The sequence below is a fragment of the Balaenoptera musculus genome, chromosome 15 (genome assembly GCF_009873245.2).
Source record: "Balaenoptera musculus isolate JJ_BM4_2016_0621 chromosome 15, mBalMus1.pri.v3, whole genome shotgun sequence".
NCBI lineage: Eukaryota > Metazoa > Chordata > Mammalia > Artiodactyla > Balaenopteridae > Balaenoptera > Balaenoptera musculus.
This window is the reverse complement of record NC_045799.1, coordinates 18952407-18967984: the sequence shown is the minus strand read 5'-3', so window position 1 is coordinate 18967984 and position 15578 is coordinate 18952407. Positions and strand designations below refer to the sequence as shown.

The 15578-nt window shown below is 56.8% G+C and overlaps 1 protein-coding gene across 3 annotated transcripts in view; it reads left to right on the top strand.

Annotated features, from left to right (window-relative positions):
- Positions 1-15578, top strand: part of PLCG1 (phospholipase C gamma 1) — a 34170-nt gene that overhangs the window by 7123 nt on the left and 11469 nt on the right. For 2 of the 3 annotated variants that reach the window (XM_036825304.1, XM_036825306.1), the window contains exons 3-5: positions 12885-13037; positions 13124-13217; positions 13359-13406. In XM_036825304.1, the coding sequence (XP_036681199.1) occupies positions 12885-13037; positions 13124-13217; positions 13359-13406 (295 nt within the window). Of the gene's footprint in view, positions 1-12884; positions 13038-13123; positions 13218-13358; positions 13407-14688; positions 14819-15578 lie in introns of those variants that run through there. The other variant, XM_036825307.1, reaches the window with a different exon arrangement.

Sequence of the window (15578 nt, the reverse complement as noted above, 5' to 3'; positions counted from 1 at the left end):
AGCTGGCTGCCGTGGCTGCTCTGACAGCCTGGGCTAGAAGTCTGTTTCCTACTTCTTTTCTTTGTTCCCTCCCTGAGTCTGTACACAGAGGTCGGGGGCAGGAGAAAAATTGGGTACTTGAATAGTGCGTTAGTTCATGGAGCATTTTCTCATCCATTATGTTGTTTGAGCTCCACCACAGCTCCAACTGAGGGGCGGGAATGCTAGGCTCTCCCTTGTAGATGAGGAAACCAAGGCCCCAAGGCTAAGGTGCCCCAGCAGGTTCATGGTAGTGCTGGGACCAGAGCCTGGAACTTCTGATTCTCACTGCAGTGTTCAGTTTATTCCTCCACTCTGGGGAAATGACGGTAAGGTGGGTGTTCTGCAGGACCAGAGTTGTTTTACTTTATGTGGACAGAGCTCTCTGATCTCTCCTCTGCCCTCTGGGCAGATGTGCTGGTCGACGCGCCCAGGCCCCCTTCCTGGTGCACTGGACTCAGAGCCTCCATCGGGACCCTCTGCTGCCCTCGGCTTGCCACAGCCCCCATTGAGATGCTTCTCTCCCTGCTGCGGGGGCGAAGGTAGCAGAAGAGCCTCGCCCTGACTTGCTCTTACTGGGCTATGGTGACAACCACGCTGAGCCTCTGCCAGGGCAGTGGGAGCCTGGGGCTCCGGGCTCTAGGTGGCCTGAGAAGGGCCTCTCCAGGACCCCGACGACAAGCTGAAGCACATGCCTTCGTCCACGTGTTCCTTCGTTCATCCCACATTTAGTGTGGTCTTAGCTCCTGTGTGCTAGGTACGCTGAACCAGACATGATGACTCCAGCCTCTGACTTGTTCACTGTGGCAGTAGATCTCTAGCGTATTGAGCTTTCCATATCACCATAGCTACTCTTTCCTTGAAGGAAAGAAAAAAAAAGCCCTGAAAACAGCTTTCTTGGGCCCTGTGGCACACTGAACAAGTGAGGTGCCACTTGTGCCTCCCTGGCTTTGGACTCTGGCATTTGCTGACGTGCCAAGCACTGTGGAGTCTAGCGGTAGACATAAAGGTTAAGGCACATACAGCCAGAAAGAAAAAACGACGACGGGGTCCAGGCGCGCTGAGAAGGAAACAAGCCGAGCTTGCTCTGTCGGTCTGGGGAGATGAGAGTGTGCTGCGCTCATCTCCATGGCTGACGGCAGCCGAGGCTTGGCTCTGCCGTAGGCCACGTGTGTGCACCGTGGCGAGCCACCCCGCTGTTTCCGGAGGGGGGCCTTGGCGGCTCTGGGTCTGCCCCCAGGGGCAGAGCCTGAACACGCCGGGCAGATTAGGCCGGAGGAGGATTTGGAGAAAGGAGGCCGGGGAGGAATTAGTTCCTCTGACTTGGGCACGGGGTACAGTGAGGGTGGCCCCGCTGTTGTGGCAGGTAGGCTGCAGCCCTTGTGGGTCAAGAGGCTGCCTTGGCTGGGGTCTCGGAAACAGGGAACTTTGTGTTCACACTCCGAGGTATCATAGCTGTACCCTTGCCTAATTGTATCTCTCCACCTTCACCCCAACACACATACCCCTGCTTGAGCTGCCCCGGAGCCACAGCTTCCTGCTGTCACCCCAGAGTTAGAGCCGCTCGTCACAGCTGGGTGTGCTGGGGCCTCCAGAGGGCGCGGAGACTGAGGCTGCCTCGAGAGAGTGCCCTCAGCCCTAGAGGAGAGGGAAGAAGTGTGAGAAGGAGGAGGTCCCTGGATACGTTGGGGCTGGGGAAGAGGCGGTGGGGACGGTGCAGGTGGTTGCTTTGGTGGAGGCTGAGGTTCCAGGAGATGCGGCTCGGAGAGTCTCCACTTGCATTCCTGCCTCAGTTCTTGATGGTCTCCCTCTCCTCCTTGTAAGACTAGTTCCTTCTGAGGAGGTGCTTGGCTTGCCTTTGAGAGGCTGCAGTGGCTGAGTGCCCAAGCACAAGTACTAGCTCTCTCCCCGACTTGTCACCTCTAGGAACCAAGCCCATCCTGGGGGAAGCAGGGAGGGCTCCTTTTTATAGCCCACATGTAATCTTTGTGTATAGGCTCTGCTGCTTCCTTCTGGGCCCTTCCCGGTGTTGGCCGGTGGCCCTGGCTTCAGCAAGACTCAGGATGCAGAATAAATGGGGCAGGGCTTTCTCCTGCAGGAGACTGGCATCTCCCTTGCTGAGCCAGGCCTGGCACAAAGCAGCCTGGAGTTAGGAAGCAAGAAAAGGAGGTGACCCAGTCCTTGATCCTGGGAAGCTTGTGATCTGGAACGTGCAGGAAACCATCAAAGCCCAGGGCCGGCAGGAGACAGTTGTGCCTAAAGTGCTGTTGGCTGAGCGCGGGGCTCCAGAGAGAATCAGCCTGCTACTGTGGGTCGCTCCCCCTGCTGGCTAGCAGGCTGGCATTGGCTAGAGGATCAAGGCATGGGCCCGGTGAGGAGTGGACGGTCTGACCAAAGCTCCAGGCCCTGGTGGCAGACATCTGACCAGACTGGTAAGGCATTGGGCCACGGAGAGTTGGACCGCTTGTTTGTGTGAGACCTAATTCTAACTCATCGGGGGTGGGCCATTCACATTGGGGTTGGCTTCCTGTTTTCTTGGACACCTGGGGACATGGCTGAGCTGAAATGTCCTGAGGGAAGTGGTTGTTTGAGGGGCTCCCCCCAGGTCCCAGTGTCCTTGGCCTGGCCTTGCCCTTGCAGGGGTAGGGCATTGACCATACTGGGATTCTGGCTGTGTAGCTGTGGGTGTGTGGTGGGTGAATGCAAACCCCATGGGATTGTGTGACTTCAGCCTCAGGCCCAGAGAGTGTGGGCCCGAGTTCATGGAGTGACTGACCCTAGGAAGGAGGGGAGGAGTTGGCCACAGGTCCCAAAGGCTTCTGCGCCTACTTGAGGGTAGGAGGTCAGCTGGGAAGTTGGGTAGCGACAGGGGCGGGGGGTGACAAGTCCCTCTCTGAGGCTCTGCAGACCACTTCCCCCTGTTTGTCCTCCGGTAGCTCTCCTGTTCTGACCCTAACACAGTAATTGAGTATAATGTGCCTGTGTTCGCCTGTCAGTTCCTAACTGGGGCTGGCCTTTCTTGGGAGCTCTTAGCATATCCAGCAAGGAGGTTAGAAAACATAGTATATATCGCTTTGTCAGGGATTACTCAGAGCCTCTTGAGGCCAGCAGTAAAATGCAGAGAGAGTCCCCTCCAGTGAGAACACCTGATGCCTAGACTGTTCCTTGAGGGTGTCCTGGTCCCTGGCCTGAGAACTGGCCCACACTGGAAGGGTGAGGCTCTGCAGGCAGGGGTGGGAGGCTAGCAGGCAGCTGTCTGTGCTACAGGAGGTGAGGCCAGGAGCTGTCTTAAGAGGGTGGAACCAGGGAATTAAAATCAGGAAGGGCAAGTCCCAAGGTAGCCACTCCTCTCAATAGAGGAGGTGATTTTGAAGAATCTGAGCTGGGCTTCCTGGGCAGGCAGGGAGTGGGTGTTCCCTATCACCTCGGAGTGAGGTCAGAGAGTAGGTCACATACTGGGGCCTTGGCTCCCCGGGAAGCAAAAGGAGGACAGGAGAGTGGTTTGGCTTGGGCTGGTGTTGCCCAAAGGGAGTGGCCCGCTGAGGAGAGGCTGGGCCAAGCAGCTCTAAACCCGGAGAGCAGGTGGGTGCACAGGAGAGGGCGTCTGAATGAGCAGGCCTGTGACTTACTGACCCTTGTCATTGTTTAGAACGTCTCCAACCTAATCAGGGTTGACTCTGTTGGGGGTTTGAGGGCTGGCCCCACATGTCCCCCAAAGAGGGAAGGGCCCATGGTGACAGTAACAGAAACCAAAGAGGCGGGGAGCCAGGGCCGGGGTGGTGAGACAGCATGGAGGTCAGCGAGCTCCACAGGGGAAGGTCTCTGCCATCCCCCTCCCACCTGTACCCCAACTTCAGCCCCTATCGCTCAGCCCCCAGCCGGAGGGCCCTATCATTTCCTTTCAGGGGAGGGCCCCAGATTTTTTCTTTTTTCTCCTAACACAGTCCGTTTCCTGCTAGGCACTGGGGCATTGACACCAACAGGCATGGTTCATGCCCTCAAGGAGCTTATGCTCCAGTGGAGAAGACAGTCAGTCAAATAGCCTTAAAATACACAGCGTTCCCACTCATCTAGGTACTAGGTAAATGTGGTTGTGAATGATACTAGAAAAGCCAGTAGGACTTGTTCAAGGATTAGATTGGAGGGGGTGAGAGAAAAGATGTAAAGCATGATTCTAAAGAGTCTAGTTTATGCACCTCTTTGGAGGTGATGCTGTTAGCGGACCCAAGAGGTGTGGCAAGAGGCCTCTTTTTGGTGAGGGGTTGATTTTGAGGCAAACAGGTGGAGACGGCAAGTAGACAGTTGGTTTGAAGGTTCTGAAGCTTATAGTCAAGGAGTAGGCTAGAGCTGTGTTTGTGAATTGCCTGCATGACACTGACTGGGGAGCAGGTAGAGCATCGGGAGAGGAGAGGCCCTTGGCATGGGCCTTGACGAAGGCCAGCGTGGGGATAGGTGGGGATAGACCTGGAGCCCAAGAAGAAGCAGGAAATCAGGAGAGGTTGTGAGGAGAAGTCGAGGGCAGAACTTCCAGCAGGAGGGAGGGTGTGGACAACGGTGTTGATTGCTCTAAGGGTCAGGGAAGAGGAGGCTAGAAAAGTGACTTATGCTCAGTACTCTGGTTCTCCAGGTGGCCTGAATGTACCATGAGGAGCGTTTCATTGGGCCTTTTGAGATCCTGGACACTCCGATAACCAGCCTTGCTGGGCCCTCATCCTCTTCCCTGTAGCGGGGGGCCTGGCAGACACAGGCCATCTACAAAGAACTCGGGCAGCACCAGCCTGCAGAGGGGGCAGAGGTCAGCCTGCACGGGACTGCCTGGGGGGTCATGTGGGCTCGGGCAGAGAAGCTGGGGCAAGCCCCCTGCTACACCTGCCCCCACTGTGGTGTTGATGGCCAGCGGAGGCCCACCTTCCCTCCCCTCTCATCCATGAAACTCTGAATGCCCTTTTCCCCAAACGCCCAGACTGCTGCATCGATTCCTTGGCTTCTGTGATCCCCCCTGGCAGACCTGGGCAGGCCAGTCCTCCAGACCTGCCTTCTGTGGACAGAGTGGTCCGAGACTTCCCAAGTCCAGCTCCTCACTTTCTCTGGCTCTCCGTGCCACAGACACCTCCCTGTTGTTCTCCTCTTTGCAGGACCTCATAGTTATCTGCTTCCCCATCTGTTTCCTCCACCGGGCAGGGGCTTTCTGGCTTTCTCAGGGGCAGGAACTCCAATGCCTTACTGATCTCTGTTTATCCAGGACCCACCCCAGGGCCTGAAGTGGAGTAGACAGACGTTTGAAAGTTTGATCCCAGTGATGGAATGAAAGAACAAGCCCAGTAGATAACTGCTCATCTCTCTCCCAGCTTTGAGTTCCTTGGGTGGGGCCTCCTTGCCCTTCCTTCCTTTGGGGCCAGGGCGTGCTGTTCCCACCTCTGAAATGGATGGGATTAATTTTGCATCTTAGGGAAGAGGGCTGCCTGCCTGAATGGTGTGAAGGCTTGCTGGGCTGCCCTGCTTTTTCTCTGCAAACCCAAGGTCAGGGTGGGGGCTGCTGTGGGGGCCGCTGCAGAGGGTCCCAGTTCTACATGAACTACCACGTGACCGTGACAAGACCCTTGGGAGCCTCCATTTCCTCATTGCTCCACAGAGGAGGTTCACCTAGAATCTAGACTCCAGATGATTCATGAACTGGCGAGGATCCTTTACAGCTGTGACCTGAAGCAGTTAGTATGTAGGAGTGCAGGGTTCCGTGTAGGAGGATCCCACAGATCCCCATCCAGCTGTCCAAATGGCCTTTTCCTGTTTATCAAGGTGGGAGAGGGTCCGGCTGCTCTTCTCGGTCAGGTGTTTGGGGAACGATGATGGACGAAACCCCAACCGGGAACAGATGCTGAGCTCTGCCCTGGGTGTGCCCTGTACTCCAGAGTTTGGCTAGGGCTTCCCTGTTGCATCTGGGAAGGGATTTAGTCCTCTCGCCCCTGCTGGTCTGGTTTGAAGGTGCTGCTGCACAGGATATGGGAAGGAGATAAACCCCAGCCTCACCTTCCCTTTGCTGCATGACCCTGTGACCCTGGGTCTCTGAGGCGGGATCTGTCCTTTGTAAAATGGAGGCTGAGAGCTCCCCACCCCTCCGCTCTCACCTTTCTCCCTGGGAGCTGCTCCGGACTGTTTCTGTTGGGCGGGGGTTGGGGGGACTCTCACTCTTCCTAGTCCTTGAGCAGTAGGTGGCTGGCATGGAAGCTGCTGGCCATCCCAGGCCCTGGCTCCTGCTGCATCAGACTCCTTTCCCGCCTGTGCCCAGGTTCCGTCTTGTCTCCTTTTTGGCCACCTCCATCCTTCTCCTTCCAAGCTGTGAGACTCTGTCAAAGCTGTATGTTCCTGGCCGATCCAGGCACCCTGAGGTACAGAGGCCTCTGGCTCCCTGTGTAGGGCAGCAGAGGTGCAGGGCTGGGAATCAGCTGGTTGGCAGTGCGCTTCCCTTTGTGGCTTCCTTTCTCCATCTCAGCATCCTCTGGGGGAGAAAGTTCAGCTCCATTTGTGCTCTCTCCTGCCCTGATGTGTAGTTTCTTTGGAGGGTGGTACAGGAGGGGGCTGACTTGCGGGATGGGGACTGGGAATGACCCATCTGTTTGGCCCAGGCTGTATGTGGAGAAGATGTGGTTGATGAGAGATCATTTCTGGGAAGATCTGTACAACTCTCCCGACCCCTGGGACCTGCTCTTTTGAATCTCCTGGTGGCCTTGGCTTAGAGCCAAGCAGGGTGTGGTGCTCAGAGAGCCCTGCCTCTTCTCTTTTGTTTTCCCCAAAGCACCATTAGCTTCGCATGGTTCCCACCGGCTACAGGAACCTGTGTACAGGAACCTCCCAGTGTTTTCAGATTACTCTGGCCCCCAGGGGCCGTGCCCGCCCCCGGCCCCCCCCCCCCAATCTGGTCCTTCTTTCTTGTCTCCACATGGTCACCCCACTGACCACTGCATTTGCATCTTTGTTGGAGCTCCTCAGCCTTTGTTGCCCCACGGCACCACCTCTTCCAGGAAGTCATCCCTGATACCATCTTTGAGCATCTGTGGCCTCTTAGATAATTAGCTCTGGAGTCTAACTCTCGTGTGTTCATTCCTGCTTCTAAGCACTCTGTAAGCATTTTGAAGCCTCCCCAGGGACCTGGGTTAGGGGAGTGGAGAGGAGGCAGATGTGGTTTCTTCCTTGTGGAACTCACAGGTCAGTGGCCTTGACACCAAGGAGGCAGCAGACGGTGTGACCAGAATGCGGAAGCACCAAGTATGCCACTGGACCAGGCCTGATGGAAACTTAAGTGAGAAGGTGGGCCTGGCACATGCAGAGGCTCAGAGGTAGGAGGAGCGCTGGGAGCGTATGTGGGGCTGGGGTCTCTGGATCTCATGGCTCTGACTGGACTTGGGCCCTTTTGAGGAGTGCTGGGCTTTGCCCACCTTCCTCCAGGACACGCTGCAGGGCTGGGCGTCCACAGCCCACTGTCAGGGGCAGTGAAAACCCCAGGGGAAGGGACCTGTCCAGATAACATTCACTTACCTCTTTCAAGCTTTCTAGATGTTTTTAAAAAAACTTTAGTATTTATCATGACTTACAGCTATTTTAAGTTGTAAAAAGTATTTACATGCATTTTTATACTGTTAGTTTCTTTTTTTTTTAGTTAATTTTTGGCTGCGTTGGGTCTTCGTTGCTGCGTGCGGTCTTCAGTAGTTGTGGCATGCGGGCTCAGTAATTGTGGCTCGCGGGCTCTAGAGCGCAGGCTCAGTAGTTGTGGCGCACGGGCGTAGTTGCTCCGCGGCATGTGGGATCTTCCCGGATCAGGGATCGAACCCATGTCCCCTGCACTGGCAGGCAGATTCTTAACCACTGCACCACCAGGGGAGTCCATATATGGTTAGTTTCTATTGCAGTTTCCACCAATTAATTTATACACTTAAAGGGAAGACTCTCTTAAGAGGAATATTTTGGCGAATGCATGTTTCATGTCCAGAAATTTGTGATATGTGCCATTTCCTTTTTTTGTGTGTGGTGGTGGTGGTGGTTTTCTTGCCCGTATCTTCATCATTAGGGGGTTTAATTTTCAGTATGTCCTCTTGTCTCTTTCTAGCAAAATCACTTTGCTGACTCTCTGTGTAGTTCTCTGTCTGCATGTGAAGGGTTTATGGCAGGCCCACCCCCACTAAGGCCTTCACTTTATCCACAGGCTACCTAAGAGCTGAGAGACTTGCCCGAGGCCCAAGCTGTATCCTTGGAAACAGGATTTGAAATGTGGTGTTTGTGATTTCAGATCTGTTAGCGGTCTCTTCTGGTGCCCCACCCTATGCAAGGTCGGGGTATGTGTAGTGCCGGCACGTGTTGGCTAGTAGGTAGGTGAGATGCTGTGACTGCAACAGGCCCGGTGCTGAGGCTCAGGAAGCAGCCTCTGGCTTAGAGCATGTCATGTCCATGTGCACTGATGTGAACTCGGAGGCTCCACGAGTCCCACTCTTCCCCCATGGTGCCCCATCCCTGTGAGACCCTTTTTGGAGCTGGGGAAATGGCTACTTGGGTTCTTTTCCTTTGGCCAAGGCAGCTGTGGGCCAGCTTTACCTCGCCTAGGTTTGGGTTTGTCCCCGGCAAAGCCCTGGCAGTGGCCACTGTTGTCTCCCCTGCTGCTGGCTCACGTAGGCCCGATGTCAATGGCACTAGGCACACAGGCAGGGGGCTTCAGACTTCACTGGGACTGGCGGCTCCTGGCAGGGCCCTTATGCAACCCAGTGAGGTAGGAGGAATCCCCAGTTTACTGATGGGGAAACTGAGGCCAAAAGAGTGCGGGACTGGGCTTCCCTGGTGACGGCAGTAGTTAAGAATCCGCCTGCCAATGCAGGGGACACGGGTTTGAGCCCTGGTCTGGAGGATCCCACATGCCGCGGAGCAACTAAGCCTGTGTGCCACAACTAATGAGCCCACGTGCCACAACTACTGAAGCCTGTGCGCCTACAGCCTGTGCTCCACAAGAGAGGCCACCACAATGAGAAGCCTGCGCACCACAACGAAGAGCAGCCCCCGCTTGCTGCAACTAGAAGAAAGCCCGCATGCAGCAACGAAGACCCAACGCAGCCAAAAATAAATAAATTTTTTTTAAAAAGAGCAGGACTGCCCAGGACCTCACAGCTAGAATTTAAGATCTGTGTGGTTCTCCTCTGCTGGGCCTGGGCAGCCTTCAGGAAGGGAATGGTCAGGGCAGGCTTCCTGAAGGAGTGGGAGGAGGCAGCCTGGCCTGTGAGAAGGTCCTCAGCCCTTAGGGCTGGCATGTGAGGCCAGTCCCTGGTCCAGGTGCAGTGGTCCCTCATTAGCCCAGAGCCTCTTGGGGAGGGCTAGTCTATTTCTTCATGAGAGTTTGTGGGCGATTAAATGCCAGGGACTGAGTCCCCCTCACCGCCCAGGCTTGTCACTGTCTGCCATGGCCTTGCTTGGAATGGTAATACCCATGCTGTTCCTGGGGGCCTCTGCGTGGGCCTTGGGGACCTGGTCCTTAGAGGAATGAGCCCTCCATGGCTCCTAATGGGCTGAGCTGGCTGGGTTGTGTCGATGGACCCCCCAGGCCCTCTAGGGTTTGGGTGAGCTTGGGGGTGGGCCTTTGTCATAAACGAAAGCCCTACTGCCTTCTGCTACACATCAGCCCAGCCTGGCTGCAGGCCCCTGGTTGTGGGATCCTGCCCTTGTCCTCAGAGAGTTCCCCCATCTCACTTCCCCATCTCCAGCCTAGCCAGGACCTCCCAGTACCACTGGCTTTACTTTTCCCATGTCCCTTGAATGTTATTCTCCGTGGTTCTATGTGGGAATGAGTGCTGGGTCGTGGGTTTCCTGCTCCTCTAAGCAGTTTTCCTCCCTCCCCCAAGCTCCCAAGTCCTGAGAGGGTCTCTCTTCCTGCCCTTCCTTCAGGTCTGACCCAGACCCTGCAGGGCAGAGGCCGTGCCTGTCCCAGGGGGTCTCCTTCCCTTGATGGCAGTCCCTGGGCAACCGGTCCTGGCTCTCAGGAAGAGGACCCTGCTGTATTTATTCTGGGAGGCGGGAGGGTGGGGCTGAGGTGGGAGGTCCCACAGGATGCAGCTTTTAAGAACCTGGTAGCGCCTCTCACCCTGGTGTCTTGTCCTTCCAGCCTGCGGTTGGCTTGATGGACTTGGAGGGCCTGAGGGCCGGGCTGACACCTCCAATGGGGAGAAGTACAAGGGGCCTTGTGTGGCCAGCAGGAGCCTGGGAGACTTGGGCTCCTGGCCCGCAGCTGTTGTGTGCCTACCTGGTCCCTGTTTTGGGTGGGAGCCTCTTGCTTCCGGCATGGTCTCACTGGAAATGTACTCAGGAGCACGGGGCAGGCCGCAGGGCACCTAGGACCCACTGGCAGTGGGTGTTGTGTGTACGTGTGTGTGCATACGCAGCACACGTGTGGGGTGCTGCAGGTGGCCTGGCAGCAGGCTTCAGACTGACCCTGCAGTTGCTTGCCGGGCGGTAGCCACATCGTGGACTAACTACCTCTGATGACTGGTGGGCAGCTGCGCGGAAGGGCCCAGGCTGTGGACCACACAGGCCTTGTCGGCCTGTATGCATGGTGTGTGTGAGGTCCTTTGCCTGTGTGAGAGGTGTGGGAGCGGGGTGACAGCAGCTCTGCACCGGAAAAGCATGCTGGTTTCTGTTTCAGAGGGCAAGGTTTGTGGTTATTCTGCAGTTTCTGATCTGGGCATTTCCTCTGTTCAGCTCCTCCTTCCATCTTTGGGAACCCTGTCTTCTCAGGCTGGGTCTTTGTGACCCAGTCTCCCTCCCCACCCCCCCTCTGTTTTTACCTGAGCATAACTCTTCATTTTAAAAACCACTCCCATTGTGCTACCCCTCCCCCCAGTGGTGTGCCTGCTTTTTCCGTTGTTTGTTCAGTCATTCAGCAAGCACTGGGTGGCCTTGCGGGGCCTGGGAGAGATTGAAGAACAAACACACACACAGTGCCCCAGGGTGTCAAGGGCGTGATTACTGCAGGAAGGCTCTTCCAGATTGGGTCTTTGGTGGGAGAGAGTGGAGTCTGGGAGGTAGACAGCCCCTGGCTAGGGACCAAGGTGAAATGGGGGACAGGAAACACGACAGTTCTTGCCCTCAGTCCAGCTTAGGTGGGATGGAGCAGAGAAGATGGGAGGGCAGAAGTGGCAGTAAATCACTGGAGCCCCATCACAGGGGGCCTTGAAGGCCGGAGAAGGAGTGGGTTCTCCATAGTGAGCAACCTCAAGAGGGATCAGAACAACGTCTTATACAGATTCGTAGGCTCAAGAAGGATGGCTGATTGGTGAGAACTGGGGGGCAGGACATCGGGGGCCCTCAGCTGGAGGACTAGGCCTGTGAGGGTTACTGAGGGCACGGGAGCAGGGCCCAGGGAGAACTGGCAGTGTTCTGGCAAGGGAGCTGGGCTTGGGGCTGGAAGCGATGCCACTGTTTGAGGTGGGATAGGTGGGGCACAGCTGTGGCTAGAGGGACAGGAAGAAGGCCTTGGGATTGGGCCTCTTAGAACATTCCAGCCGGGGTGCTGTGCGCTTCGGGCCAGGAGGGCTCTGGGGGGAGGTGGGCCAGGCAGCATGCTGGCAGCGCTCCTGGCTCCAGATCTTCCGGGCCAGTCTGGGTCGAGAGCATTTGAAGAGGCTGTAGAGCCAAGGGAGCACTCAGAGTCATTTCTGGCGGCTAAGCCAGGCTTCTCTCTTTTGACTTCCCTAAATCTGTCTCTTTATCTGGCTGGAAAGTCTGCCCTCTGTGCAGGGTCCCCGCCAGCACCCGGGGACAGTGTGAGTGTGCAGCCGGGCCCTCTCCAGGCCTGGGGTCACAACCTGTGTGCCTGCTCCGACTGCCTGTGCAGACCACAGACCACCGAAGATGACAGAGCCGAGGGAGCGGGAGGGAGGCTTGAATGAGTGCCCACCATGTGCCACCTACAGGACTGGGCGCTCTGGGCTGTTAGGACTTTTGAGCTTAGCAACACCTCCAGGTGCCGCAGTCTGTTACCTGCGTTCACAGAGGGAAGCAGTGGGGTCAGAGTGGTCACTGTGCTGAGGTCGCGCAGCTAAGGTGAGGTGGAGCCAGGAGTCTAGTCCCAGCAGGCCCATACCAGGTCCCACACTGGTCTTTTATGCCACCCTGCCTTCTAGAGAAATTCAGTCAAGCTCTTTGCTCTAGAGATAGTAAAACCGAGATGGAGGGAAGTTAAATGAGTCACTCAGTGTCGTCTCTGAGTTAGTGGCTGAGGCAGTTCATCTGCTGCTCTGACCTGGGTGCTTCCCCAGTCTATGCCGTGAGGCCAGAATGGGAGCCATCCATGGGCAGCTGCTGCTCTTGCTGGGACTTGCTCAGGGATATTTAGGGGGTGGGCCATCAGGCTGCACCAGTTCTCTTGGCCCAATCCCTACTTCCTCCTGTGGACCCTGAAACCCATTTGGGCCTGCCCAGCCCCAGGCCTGCCCTTGGGACTTTACGATTCAGTTTGTGTACTTTTGTGTCAGGAAATGGTCCTCACAGAACAGCCGTGGGTCCCCATTTCTCTTTGTAGAGTCCAGCTCTTTCCCAGGTTAGAGTGACCCGCCTGTATTGTCAGCGAGGGAAGGTACACGGGACGGAGATTCCTGTGTCCGCAGACGCTCAGCTTTTAGCAGAGCTCTGTCCTTAGACTCAGCCTAGTTCTCTTCTGTCCCCCAGTAGGACTGAGTGGTCTTGACTCTGCCCCTCTTCCCGGGGTTGGGGGGGTTTCTCTTTGTGGTCCTCCATGAGGAGAGTGTGGGAATGAGTGGGGAGACCAGGCTGCCCTCGTTTCAGTGCTGACCCTGAGAGACCTCAGCCTGACCTTGACCTCTTCCCTGCCTTCCTAGTTGACATTCGAGAAATCAAGGAGATCCGCCCGGGGAAGACCTCACGGGACTTCGATCGCTACCAAGAGGATCCTGCTTTTCGACCGGACCAGTCGCACTGCTTTGTCATCCTGTATGGAATGGAATTCCGCCTGAAGACCCTGAGCCTACAAGGTGGGAGCTGAGGAGGTGGAGGAGGTGGAAGAGTTAAGGGGAACAGCCCCTGGCCCCAGGCTCAGCTCTTTACCCCTTGCTCATAGCTACGTCTGAGGACGAAGTGAACATGTGGATCAAGGGCCTGACTTGGCTGATGGAGGATACGTTGCAGGCGGCCACACCCTTGCAGATTGAGAGGTAAGAACCCCCCAAGACGTGGTTAGGGTTGGGGCGTCGGGCTCTAGGGAGCAGGGCAGGGACTCAGGCCTCTGTGCCCAGAGCCTGCCTGCTGGTCTCCTCCCTAAGCCTGGGCCTCACTTCGGGCTTCTCTCCCTCCAGGTGGCTGCGGAAGCAGTTCTACTCAGTGGACCGGAATCGTGAGGATCGGTGGGTCCTGCGCTGTGGCTCTAGCCCAGCAGGGTGGGTTGGGACCGCCAGAGCAATAGCCCACCTTCAGGCAGCTGCCTGGAGAACCGGAGGACCTGCCTCAAGCAGGGTGGGCTGGCGGTTCTGGCACAAGGAGCTTCCTGCAGAAAGCCCCCTGATGGCCTTGTGCGAGCTGGCGGGAGAGGCCAGGGACAATAAGCCACGTGCCCTGCCACTGTGGGCAGAGACAGGCGGTGCAGAACTGGCTCTGGATGTCCTGTAGTGTAGGGGGGGCGGTGCTTTGAAGCTCACGGCTTTGAGGCCATGGTATGACTACCAGAGGGGCTACAGAGAGGTGCAGGACAAAAGCTGGGTGATGGATGAGAAGGACCGTTGACTGGGAGAGAGGTGGACACCACGGAGGGTGTTGAAGAGAAGCATGATGTGACCCGGGTTCAGTTGCACAGAACTGCTAGCTGTGCTTGGAGAGTCCAGGGCAGGTGGAGTGGAGAACTCAGGGAGCAACTCTAACGCTCTGGGTGAAGAAGACTGGGTCAGGGTGGGGTATTAGGAAGGGGTTGGATTTTGGCTGGGCTGTATTTTGAAGGTAGAGCCCAATAGCATTTCCTAACTGATTTTGGGGTGAGAGAGAGAGAGAGTTGAGGTTTATGGTAAAAAGCTTTTTGGCGTGAGCATCTGGAAAGGTGGACTTGCCATTGACTGAGATGGGGAAGGCCGTGGGAGGTGCAGATTTGAGTGGGTGAAGTCCTGTGATGCCCTTAGATGTTCAGGTAGAGATGTTGAGCAGGCAGGTGCGTAGAACGAGTTCAGGGGAGAAGTCAGGCTGGAGCTGGTACCTGAGGAGCACATAGGTGATTTGGAAGGCCACGAGGCTGGAGATGCCTGGGGGTAACCTTGGCAAGAAGAGAGAAGGAGGCTGGTGGCTGATCCCAGGCCCATGCTGCTCAACACTGGGGACTGGGGAGGTGAGGAGAGGAGCCAGCCAAGGGAAGTGGCTGCTCGAGAGTTAAGAGGAAAACCGGAGGGTGTAGAGCCCCGGAAGCCCAGGGAAGAGCGGGGTGGTCAGCTGTGCCAGGCCTTGTCACGTGTGGGGATGACTGAGAGGTGCTCCTTGGACTTGACAGCACAGAGGTCGTTGGTGACCTTGAGGCAGGCAGTGGACAGTGGGGATGGGGTTCAGAAAATAAAAGGAGCCTGGGTCTCTCCTTTAAGGCACTGCTGTGAAGAGGAACAGAGAAGGGGCAGTGGCTGGAGAAGAAGCAGGGCAGACAGGTGTTTTGGGGGGAGTGGTAACAATCTGCGTGTAATGCTGATGGCAAGGAGTCCACAGAAGGAAAGCTTGATGACGCAGCAAGTTTCCTAACCTGCCCAGTGAGGACCCTGACGGCCCCACCCTGGGTGACTGAGACCAGGCAAGCGCTTGCTGAACAGCACTGGCTGATAGACAGCAGGACCGCCCAGGGCAGGGCTGGACCCCTCTGGGAGTTTTGGTGCTGCCTGCCAGGCCCTTGGGCAAGAGAAGGAGGGGTGCCCACATTCCCCTCCCTGCCACCACCTCCCAGGAAAGAAGGCCTCCCTCTCCCAATTGTTTTCATCCTGTTGCCAGGCACAGCGTCGTCCTCTGTGCCATTCTTGGGCAGGGGTGCTTCCCTATCAGACCTCGGGAGTGTGCCCCATTGCCAGCAGTGGTATTGGGCTGAGAAGGATCTTCCCCCTCCTCCCCTCGGAGGCCCCGACTCCCAGGGGCAGTGGGCGGGAGTCCTGTGAGCTGCCTGCCCCTCTCGGGGAGTTTGAGAGTGAGGTGGAAGGAGCCTGGAGGCCCCACAGTAGTGGCTGCTTCTCTCTGTCCCTGGGAGAGCTGAGGGCCCAGACGTGTGGGCTGAGCGGTACTGGTGGGAGGGCGGCCCGAAGATGGGCTCCCCTTTCCCCGTCCTGACCCACTTTACTGAGCCTGGTGACCCCTCCTTGCCAGAATCCTAGACTTTCCTTTGCTCAGCTGAGGAGACCGAGGCCCAGAGAAAGGACGGGACCTCCCTTGGTTACCCCATGGTTCTGAGCCAGCCTCACCGTCAGGACTGCAAGTCCCAGAGTAGTGTTGTTTACCTGTTCAGCCCCAGGTGGACTCAGCCCACAGGTCAGAAGTCGTGAGAGGTGGGGTGAGGCCACGGGCGA